The following is a 12,045-nucleotide window of genomic DNA, read 5'->3' as shown; positions in this document are numbered from 1 at the left end:
TGGATTGAACACCTTGTATTGAGATCTCATCACAGTTCCATTTTGATGGAAGATGCATCTGCTACAAATCTACACACTTTATTTGTAGAACAAATGTACCCTATACAAGAACAATGTGATCCCTATCATGTCCCTGTAATCAATTGCCATGGCTAGAATATTCTTCTAGACTTCAGGGTAAGAATACACAACGAAAATTGCCACGGCTAAAATATTCTTCTAGACTTCAGGTAAGAATACACAACGAAAAATGCGGCTACTGCTCCGATTATTATCCCTGTCGTTGTCAGCCAAAATGCACACTGCTCGAAGTTACGACCTCGTGTAAGTAGAATGGTGAAAATGAGCTCAACATCCAGTAATTGTGCGATTACTGAAAGCATTAGCAAGCCAAGAAAACAAATCAAACAAATTTGAAACATAGGCAGGAGTTATATACCACTTTCTCCTCAAGGTAGGATTTCAAGTTCATGCCAAATATTCCTGCAAAAGGAGCATCAAGTGGTTATGACAATAGCAACTAATTGTTTCACCTTATTTAATCAAGAATGATAAATGAAGAATAGTTTTTGTACACAACATTGTAGCTAAGACTTGCGTGCTTGCGATGCACACCACAGTGCCTAGGCATGTTTATTCGACATTATCATGCACATAAATCCTCATCCTACTTTAATGACTAAAATCAAACACAATATTTTCACAAAAAATTTACATTCAAGAACCATAAAATTGCAGGAGTAGAAGGATGCTCCATTGGCTCAACAATGCACCAGTGAAATCTTCACACGATGTATGTTCACATGTCATTTTCAAGAACAAAGTGCTCAAAGATGTAAAACAAGTTGTAGATATATATAGATACCTGCTACTAAAGCACCAACCGAAACACAGAATGCGCCAACCTGGAGAAGTAGCTCCACTCGACTAACCTCTAGTCGACGGGAGCTGAAAAAAACAATAATTAGACTGAGAGACTAGCCAAATATTTTATTTTAGTAACAGATAAACTATTCATTACAGGCATTTATACTTTCTGGATTTTGATGGCATGACAGGAATTTATTGGCATCTTCGTAAAATTAACTTAACTTAAAATCATTACTTCAGTATCTTGAGCAACTAGACGGTAATCATTTAAAAGTTGCACTTAGTCAATTCTTCTAGCACTCGTAAAAGAACTTTTAAATAGGCTAAAATAAAAGAATACTGTTATTGAATGAAGCAAATAGAACTAGTGGATATGAACAATACATCTTAACCTGAAACAAAATGAAAATATGAAACTAGATTTTTAAACCTTAAGTTCACAGCAATTGAGTCTTCCATTTCTTTTGCAGAATCAAGAAGTCTTTCAGCTTGACCATGGCAGGATTCACATCTGGGAAATTGAAACAAACATAAACAATTAGATACCTGAAGTAATTATTTTGCCAAAAAACTTGCACAAATGTATCCATGCCTTTACATATAAAATATGACCAATTGGTGCACAGTATCTAACTATGGCAATCTTGAATGGGTTTTCTTATTAATTCTTCTATACAACCTGATATGTGGTCATATTGCAATCTACTAAAGTATGTTAATTTAATTTAATTGATAATATATTTTGAGAACCCAAACAGGGGGACGGGGGTAAGAAATAGGTAGATACTGCCACTCACCAGTCCAGTTAGCAAATCAGGTTGACCACAATATATAGATGTTTTTTATTTCTTACCTCTACTTCTTTTGAAATTGTTCTATTCTTAACCAAGAACACACTGCTTGACCATGCTGAAGGAGGGTGTAAAGGTAAAAGAGTAGCAATTAACTTGAAATTTTATCAATGAAAAGAGGTTGCTTGTATGGAAGAACTCAAAACAATTAGGTATATTTGAAGTAGCTTTACAAATTTAGTAATAAAATGGAAGCTAAATTAACTTCAGAATCTGAAATGCATGGGAAACAATTTGACTGAGTCTGCAACTGAATATCATCACAAACCCATATCCAAAATCTTGACATGGGACGTCAGATGGTTCATTCGGATCCGATCCAAGAGATAGCAACTAGAATGGAGTAGTAGAAGATACACATGGTAACATGATATGTCATTGATAATAACCTGCTTCTTTACATAATATGTGATACAGTTAAGTAAGCGGTCCATGTATGCATATTGAATTCAGTGAATAAAAAAGTATATAGGTTTTAGCTTTGACCATTGATCTGAGTTGATTGTTTATGTTTCCGAAACCACAGTGACAAAATGTCTTGAATAACAGTGGGAGGTAGCAGCTGGAGCCGGAGATCTACAATGATGGAAACAAATACCTAAACATGCATTTTCAATCAAAAAGGAAAATGAGGTGGTTTATTCAACTCAAGAATCATGATTTTAATTTTTTATGCGCAGGCAAGTAACTGAAAACCAAAGAGGTTTTCAAGCTAAAAGTGGTTTCTGCAAGATAATCATCAAGAGATTCACTGCAGAAACAAGAACCTGATTAAAGCATAATCAACAAAGACCAAATTTCACATAAATGAAAAAAGTCATCAAATCCCAATTCTTATGAAGTTTTGGTCATTTAACAAGTCCTAATTCAACCTTATATTTAATATTTTCAAGTAGTATGCACAAACATAATGCTCCTGTTATGGAAGAAAAAGTAAGAAATAGTTTTCAGATAATAATAGAAAGGAAAACCTTTGGATCCATACAATACCTTTGAAGATAATTCTCCAAGAGCATTTCAATTTCTTCTTCTTCTTCTACAAAAAAGTCATTGTAAGCACATATCTATGTTAAGAAACATGTTAAACATGACACATTGAAATCAAACAATAAAGTATTTGTACCAAGATACTACAGAAAACATAAAACTAATGTGTAATCAAATAAACCAGTCATATTAAAAACATCAATCAGGAAATACACCTCAACAAAAGAGGTACTTAGGTGTGAAAGCCACAAAATACTTCATTTGCTTAAACATAAAGCATGGTTTGAATTGCCAGAGTAATGCAAGATGTACTGTGTTTGCATTGCCTATGTACCACAGACATGCTTTATGTAGTGTACAGCTAGCAGTGTTACATGGACTCTTGTGTTGACACCAACACGGATAATATCTGTGGTCATTACTTGGATTTACTTTGCAGTCTTTAGTTATACTATTCCAATCCTGGAGTATATAACAAATAGAAGTAGACCCTCTTATGATTCTCAGGGTTCTTATGAACTTTCCGGTGTTCCATATTCTCACAACACCAAAACATAAGTCCCAAATCTTTTAAATTATTCTTCTTTTCAATGTCCCTATATCTCCAATTTGTCTTCTCTGGGAATCGCATAATTAGATATGCATCAGCAACAGATTCTCATATTTGTGTTCATGCAACAACAATGGGTAACACTTCTAATCTTGTTTTATAAGCATCAACTAAAAGAAAATCTTATGTAGCTTCTCATTTCTCTGTAACGAAAGGTCAAATGTCCTATCCTGCTTTATACTTTATTGCAAATGGAACATGGCATATTATGGTACGCTTACCTAGCATCTGTCATCTAAAATGAGCTACAAAGTACTTAATTGTTCACATAATCATGGTTGTATGCACAGAAAAATGGAAGTTAGTATTTACTTTTACATACACATGTCAAAACATATTTTGCAAAATATATTCAGGCTCATGTAGCAACTGATACCTAATTCCAATTGGACCAATCGGCTAAATGTACAAAAGGAGTAGGGTATAAAGAAATTTCGAAAAGGAAAGAAAAATACAATAACAAATTGTATACCTTCAGCGGTCTGCTTGTCTAATGGAACGGAGCATTCCATGTAACTGGTTCCACGCCGAACTGTACAGTTGCGACCCATTATACAAATGCGGCGAATTTCATGGGGATCCTCAAGAAGATCGAGCAGCATCTGTTTTAGAGCTCCCGCCTTTGAGCCTAGCTCAACCTGTAAAACATGAAAACAGTGATAAATTTAAATCATATAGTACCAAAATATTTGAGACAGTAAAAATTATACATATTTATTATACAATACCAAGGTCTGTTTACTAAGACGAAGCTGCTCCAACACATCAGCTGTTAATCTATTGGGCAGAACTTCAAGTAATGAAGCCACCTGGAATGTAAGAGAAAAGTATTTACTCAAGCCATTTATTTAAACATGATTACAAATGTTGATACAAAAATGTGTCACTGTGGAATACAATCATACATTATGTGGTTCAAGAAAAAGATACAATGCAAGAAGAACAAGGGTGAGAACAGATGATGTTCATTATCAAGGGATTCCATATATACAACACTTAGTTGGACATCTAATTATACATTAGTTAAAGGCTAACTGTAAATGTTTTTTTCTAGATAAATGATACATTATCATGAAAATGATGTATTGGGTTAAAGGCTAGGAGACTAGGTATCTAAATGCCCAAGATTGAATTCACATGATCCTAACCAAAGTAGTAATAACCAGTAGATGGCTAAATAGGAATCTCACAAGAGAACCATAAAAAACAAGAACTAATGAGGATCTCTGCGAACAATGTATTGCTTGTAGAGAAAAAGTTACAAGAAAAGCCCCTATAAGCTTCAGAACTGGACCTTCCTCTTGTTCTTCAGGCGACAAAATCCTCCAAAGAATGATATAAGATACTTTGTATTCTCTGTTCATGCTAAACCAAATATTACAAAGAGTACTAATCAATACCCACTATTAAGACAAAGGTACATATTAATTCCTGACCTTGAGATATATGGCAGTGGACTATCCTGTATACGAAAAGGTTTTAGTATTAAAGGATTGTTTAAACAAAAAGTGACAAGAATTTGGTGATGTAAGATGGTTTAGTGTAAGAGGAGAATTCCCATACGTATAAGCGATTGGCTATGCAAAATAAGCTCATGACGAAATGGACAGTTCGGCAAACTAAATTATCAAAGCAGTATAGAAGATCTGAAACATCTCTTCTTCAGATGTGCAGTTACTAAAGAAATAAGGGAGAGGACATTATTCTTCTATAAAATGTATAGAGTTGCTTATGAAGAGTTACTTTAGCATTTAAACAGTAGACAATGGTATGAAGTTATAAACTGATAGGACGATTGCCTTAGTAAACATGGAAGCAACCATGGAAATTGCAAAGCTTGTTTAAATGAAAATATATGTTAGTTGGAGAAGATCAAACATGAGGGCAAGCCTTGGTACACCAGTAAGTTGCTCCTTAGCATCCTAGGTGATCAGTGTTCGACTCATGGAACAACAACTCTAATTTTAAGGGTAAGACTACAAACTGTCAAACACTGATTCCCCCAATCCAGCATAACTCATGCATTTCCTTTTAGAGAAGATTAGATGAAAGAATCAATTAAAAGTCTAGTGAAGAGTCAAGAAATATGCTTTCAATTTTTAGGTCATTTTAATATGATGTATAAACCTTCTTGGTTTTTAGTCTCTAAAGTTCTAAACAACCTAGACGCTTCTTCAAAATCATAATTAATTCTACAATTTGAATTGACAATACTGTTAATCAATGATTGATGCTTCGCTACCAAAATTTGAAACACATTCCATAAAAAGCTAGACAAGAAAAGGGTTAGAAGACATAATATGATATCATACCCTAAAGAAAGGGTTCTGTTTAATGCTCCAATTCCATGATGTGGTTCTTTCAATACAGAATCTTTGAGACCATAGTTCTTGGAGATAAAAGTATTAAGGTCTAAACACAAATGACATGCTATCAAAATTATTTAGGCAGTCAGTTCGAACAACAAATAAAAATATAGACAAGCGTACATAAATTTCATGACATGCATCATTCGTATCTGAGTTCAGTTCCCCTAAGAGAGTGCTTTCAATAGTAGAGATAGTGAGATACAATATACTCAATATGCTTACTCACACGAGGTTCAACCTCCATTAATTTCTGCTCCAATCGTTGTATTCGAGACAATAATGCAGCTTCAACAACCTACATAAAACACAAGATTCATGGAGATGAATCCTCAAGCATGACTGGTTTTTAACATTGAAAGAAAGTGAAATAATGAAAGGGACCACAAAGACCCGACCAAGGAGGAATAGGAAGCAGCAGCAATGTGGCAGGATGGGGTAGTAGGCAAAAGAGGAAAGGACAGAGAGAGAGAGAGAGAACTCCAAACAAGAGCCTACACAATGATCCATGCTGGTCACTGTTTGCAGCCCCAGTGTCCCTTTAAAGAACTCCAAATAAGAGCCTATTACGTTGAAGGGAGAAGAAGCAGCTCCAAGTGAATAATTTGAATTAAGGAGAAAATTTATTTAACATAAATTTTTACATGAGTTAAGCTTGAGTTATTCTAGGAATAAATAATACTTCTGAGTTCTGACTGATAAACCTTATCTTCTTTCTTTTCCCTCTTTTTTTTTATTTTCTATCTTTGACTCCCTGTACTTCTTCCTTCTACCCTACCTTCCTTCTTTCTCCCAATATTTCATTTTAGCTGCCCTTTTATAGTTGAATAGGCTGAACAGAGTCAACAGATATCTCAGATCTGAATTCTAGGGTCTAGATCACCATATCATGGATCATGGAAGACTTCTTTATAGCAGTTATAGGCATGTAGCTTCTCTACAGCAAGTGTGAACATTGATAAAATAGGAAAATTCCAATTCAGGAAATTAAACAATAACCAGGGTAAAGCCTCAGTCTCTCGAGCTAATAAATAAATTTCTTATCTAAACACTGTAAGCCTCTGATGTTAGTACTTAGTGACATCTAAACTTTATATCACTATCCCTAGAAATCTTTGGGACTTGAAGACAACAGATAATTGAAGAAAACGGAGAGTTCAGAAACCAAATTATAAGAAACCTTTGCCAAGTAACTTTGGACAATAAAAACTCAGAATTTAGCATACATCATTATTTAAGTAAACTACATGGCATGAAATCAGAATTGTGTTTCAATATTTGTTCAGTAAAAGACGCAAATAGAAGAATTTTCAAGACCATAAATTACCTCAAGTGCAAAAGGCATGGCACAACCTACATTCATGTTTCTAGGATTCAAGCGAGGCAACAATGACTTCAGAAAGGCTTTGCCACCTTTTCTGTATTTGTCAAGAAAATAGATTACTTATCAGAGTAAAAAAAATAAAAAAGCAAATATTCTCAATGCATCATAAGTATTTACCGGTTGTAATCAAATATAAGAACACATTCATGCATAGCAATCGCTCGTAAAGTACCAAGGTTCAACAATATAGCCTGCTCCCTTACCTACAATATATAAGAAAACATGCCATTTATTTTGAGAAAGTACCAGAAAATGCAAAACAAAAACTATTGCCACTTTATATTTTAATTGCATATAAGAAAATATTCTACATCAAAGGAACAGGCCAAGTAAAGCAATACACTACTTGGATCATTGAGAACAAGACAATGTACATCAAAAGCTTTTCATCTGCAGAACAAAAATGGAAAAAACATATAACAGTTGCACACATTTCTCATTGCTAAATTGTAGTATAGTTTCAGAGAGAGAACATTCTGAACCAGGAATTCAAAAGTAACAGTTCACTAGTAAAAATAAATAACATTGAAAAACAGATCAACAAAGATAAATGCAAATTAAATTATTTGTTTGAATGAAGATCTGTTAAGCTTAGGTGAATATAGTCATTCCTTCTAGTGAAAATCACTTAATTTCAGTCAAAAATCCTATACAACTCAATGTAGTTGTTCTGAAAATGGCAGACTCAAGACAATGTTGGTTCAGAATTTAAACTAGATCAACTATACCCAATTATTCGAATCTTGATCCAATACTGCTTTCAGTAACAGGTTGGATAAAAATTGTATCTGTATACTGAGCTATATACCAACACGTATTGCCAGATATCACTGGAAAAAAGGAAAAAAGACTAAATACTGTCAGAATGGACCTACGGTGTCTAATACCATTCGTTGATTACACTGGTAAATACAGGTCGACATGTATTGGTCTGACTAGTGTTTGATTCCTTGACAGCAACAACATCAAGACAAATCATTTTTTATTCTTTCTAACAAAATTTCTTAGGTCTGCATGTAGTCCTTCTCACATCACTAATCTGAATTGACTCACTTCATGGAGAGAATTTTTAGGTCTTTCTTGAACATGTAAACTAAGGGTTGGCCTAGCGCATAAGGCTTGTGCCAAAATGGATATGGGGAGGATCAATTTATGTAGCCTTACCCCGACATGCAGTGGGGCTATTTCCATGTCTGGAACCTAATCACCTAGGTCAAGAAGAAACAACCTTACCAGTGACATCAAGGCTCAACCCTCTCTCTTAAACAACTCAACACTATAAAGGCTTTCTTCATGTTATCTTTGGTTGAGTCTACTCTCAACTGTTCATGAATGCAAATGATTCTCTAGCTACCCTTAAATATTCAAATATTCTCTATCTATCCTTATATATTCCCACTCTAGCAAGGGCATGAGTGGGACTACATTCAACTGTTCTCCACCTGTAATTACTGAACATATCCAAGGTGTAAAGTAAGACAGAATGGAGTTGCACTTGGCATCTTGTCAGACACACAAAAATAACAATTAATCATGGTCAATTTAATTATTGTAAGCAATTTTTAACCATTTTTTTCTCTCCTGACAAGTCCCAACTGTTTGTCAAGCATATCAGTAGTTCATGGTAGCTTGAATTATGTCATGTAGACATAAAAATATAGTAATTTGTTATGGAAATAAGTATAAAATACATCGTTTATAGCTTTAATGGAAATGCAAACCAATGGGTTCAAGTGTTCAACAACAAAGCTCAGATGTCTAAGAGAACACTTTAATCTTGCAAGTCGCAGCTACAAATTAATGGTCATGCTTCATATTGCAGTAAATCTAGAAACAATGTTAACAATGCATAACATTAAATATTGATGACATGAAGAGTGGGTCCAAAATATTCTAAAAGATAACTGGGATAATGGAAAAAACATGCCAAATTAGAAGAAATAACATAGAATATCTGACTACTAAAAACATAAACATGTTAAACACACAGAAGAGACTCATATAACATCTTAACATTATGATAGCAATATATATATATATTTTTTTTATTTATTTATTTATATATTTATATATATATACATGCGCACACACACACACACACACACACACACACACACACATATATATATATATATATATATATATATATATATATATCTATGAAAAGTTAGTTAGAGTAGAAATTTCTACATTTACCAGCAAAGAAGGCATTGAATTCATCAACCATAATGATGGGTCGACACTCCTGACATCCCTCGGCCGAAGACCTAAAGTTGTAGGAGAAAAAATTATCACATAAGAAAGACATGATGGGATCCTGAAGAAATAGACACAATAATTTATTTAAGACATAATTGCAGCCTTGAGGCATGAACTTCAATATTTTCCTAGACAAAAAAATGCTAGAAAAGTACTCAAGTATAGGATACACTAAGATGGAGAATAAAGATTGGAACACTTTGCAAAATGGAAGCATCGATTTCACAAAATCTATGACTTCCCTAGGAATCAAAATTGTTCATTATGAAGCATCAATGAGGTGAAAGCATTATTAGGATTTGTTTCTTTAATACATGAAGTTTATCATTTTGGACTTCAGAATAAGTCATTCTTGGATGCCTATAAGGGAAGTGACAAAGTCCAAATTCAACCCATTCAAAAAAATAATCATAGCTTAAAGCATGGCCTAAAACAAAAGTGTTGTATAGTCAGTATTGTTGACAAGGAGAAGTGACAGTGGAGGAAAAAGTGTGAATGTGCATGTGCTTATGCATGAGAGAGAGAGAGAGAGAGAGAGAGTTTAGTACTACTTGGCACATACCACTTGACTTCAAGAGTTGTCTCCTATTGATCTTTTTCGTGTACATTGTCCCATCTGATTTTACTTCGATCACCTGAGATCCAACACCAATTAAGATTAGAAACTTCAAAAATGCATGTTCCAGATGAGTTAGGTTATCACTTTTATATTTAACTCTGTGGAACGATAATAAAAAAAATTAACCAAATGCATTGCCTATAAGCAGGTGTGGACCAACAGAATGCAACTCAAAAGAAGAACACACAAAGGCACAAACCTCATGACATGTTAAGTAATGAAGCAAATCGTGTTTTATAAGTAATGAGATGACAGTAAAATTCTTAGAGTGGATGGCAGTCTTGTTATATAAATGACCGTGTATACATAATGTATTCACTGGATTCTAAATGACTCGCAATTCATGGTGTATTTGATGATTTTGATTACAATAAATTATATAAACAGGAACCATAACTTATCATTCAAGCAATTAAAACAAATATATTGCATCAGATGTGCTGTGAGAACCATCATCGATGTAATAAATGCAAGCAAAACAAGCAATAGAAGTTAGAGCTCCAAAATTTACCTAATAAACATTAGCGAAGGATCCATGTCAGTGATCTTCATTTAAAAATATAGAGCATATAATCCGACTTTAACTCTTCGAGATACTCCCAACCTTAAAAACAAATAGTGATGTCTGGTTTTAAGCAATTTCAAAGTGTAGAACATCAACTTGGATTTTTTTTATATCAGCAACTAATTTGGTTGTATAAATGCATCCTAGAGAAAAATACATTAATATTGTGTATGTGGCTCCTGCAAAAGAAGACTCATGCACTATAAGTGGCTACAGTATGTTAGATTGTTTCCTTGGGTACATTGATCCAGTCATATGAGATCCTATGATTCTGAACTGCCCATTGATGGCCCTAGCTTTACACACAGTTTTGACTTACCACTTCAAAACTTGATATGAAAATGGAAACTCCTATACATTAGCATGGGTACATTTCCGATTATCATACACGTGTAGAGGTTATACGATAGCAGTAGCATATGCATTTTTAAATTTTATATGGATATACAAAAACATTAAACTCGTTTGGATACATACGTGCAAATTTTGTATTTGAACCACAGTAGAACTACATGAAACCGACACAGATTGTGATAGAATTTGACTTGACTAGATTTAGTGGACACAGCAGAATGTGTTTGGGCAGTTTAACTGGACAGGTTTCCAAGTAAATCATAAAACCCATTGACTTGGTGTGTTTTCTAAATCTGAACACAATAATGTCGAACACTTGTGGCAGTATGAAGTATCAACATCTTTGTCCGACAAGGAGGCATATTTGACTCGGATTTACCTCATAGACAGGTTCTTTGATGCCCAACGAGATCGAATCCGCAGAGCCCGCACTCCTCTGCGGTCGTGGCGACCCCGGACGAGCACCGATACCGACCGCGCGGCTCGAGCCGTTGTCGACGCCATCCGCCACATACTCCACGACCGCCGCGCCGTCGTCGCCACTTCGGTCATCAGCCAACGATCTCGACGGCGGCGGTGTTAGTTTCCGTCTCAGCGACGGGAGCAGGGGGTTGAAGGCGGCAGCAGGGACGAGAAGCTTGGTCCTCCTTGCGCTTCTTGACGGATTCTTAGCAGGAGGGCAGCGCAGAGGAGAGTGAGAAGCAGAAGGGTGGTTCTGGCGGAGGAGACGAGGCAAATCTAGGAAAACGATGATAAGAGAAGACGATGAAGAAGAGGAAGAAGCGGCAACCGCCATGGAAGTGAGCAAGACGCATGAGAAGGAAAGAAGAAGCCGTCTTGTACTCCTCTACTCTTCCGTAGAGTTCAGGGAATCCTCGAGGATGTCGCCATCACAGTTCGCAAGGAATCTGACAGAGGAAGATGGAATGGGGGCAACGAGAGCCAGTCACTTCGGCTCCGACCTCCTCTTCCCTTGACTGCAAAATTCGTGGACGTGCATGCGACAGCAAGTCCATCCCTACGCGGCTCTCTTCCTCTTCTGGATTGATGTTTTCGGCCTTGGATCGGCCCATCGATTCTATTTGGGCTTTAGAGAGAGAGAGAGAGAGAGAGAGAGAGAGAGTAAACAGCTAACAGCAACTAAAGTAGTAGGATCTTGTTCGGAACTCGGAACTCCGAC

General features: G+C 35.5%; 1 protein-coding gene across 5 annotated transcripts; it reads right to left on the bottom strand.

Annotated features, from left to right (window-relative positions):
- LOC103993960 (magnesium transporter MRS2-A, chloroplastic) lies at nucleotides 1-11,885 on the bottom strand. Of its 5 annotated transcripts, XM_065164708.1 has the most exons (14): nucleotides 11,245-11,380; nucleotides 10,458-10,550; nucleotides 9,890-9,962; nucleotides 9,265-9,335; nucleotides 7,186-7,271; nucleotides 7,012-7,102; nucleotides 5,914-5,982; nucleotides 4,047-4,127; nucleotides 3,791-3,956; nucleotides 2,712-2,757; nucleotides 1,301-1,381; nucleotides 866-948; nucleotides 440-483; nucleotides 1-302 (listed from the first exon to the last, which is right to left on the bottom strand). In XM_065164708.1, the coding sequence occupies exons 3-14, from the start codon at nucleotides 9,933-9,935 to the stop codon at nucleotides 207-209; spliced, it is 960 nt and encodes a 319-aa protein (XP_065020780.1). In that variant the 5' UTR covers nucleotides 9,936-9,962; nucleotides 10,458-10,550; nucleotides 11,245-11,380; the 3' UTR covers nucleotides 1-206. The 5 variants fall into 5 exon arrangements, with proteins under 5 accessions (XP_065020780.1, XP_018685342.2, XP_018685343.2 ...); XM_018829797.2 differs by lacking the exon at nucleotides 10,458-10,550 and having other exon boundaries at nucleotides 2,712-2,754; nucleotides 11,245-11,884; XM_018829798.2 differs by lacking the exon at nucleotides 10,458-10,550 and having other exon boundaries at nucleotides 1-319; nucleotides 11,245-11,882.
- Nucleotides 11,886-12,045: the final 160 nt, after the last annotated feature.

Source organism: Musa acuminata, chromosome BXJ3-8 (genome assembly GCF_036884655.1).
Source record: "Musa acuminata AAA Group cultivar baxijiao chromosome BXJ3-8, Cavendish_Baxijiao_AAA, whole genome shotgun sequence".
Lineage (NCBI taxonomy): Eukaryota > Viridiplantae > Streptophyta > Magnoliopsida > Zingiberales > Musaceae > Musa > Musa acuminata.
This window is presented reverse-complemented; position numbering and strand designations above follow the sequence as displayed.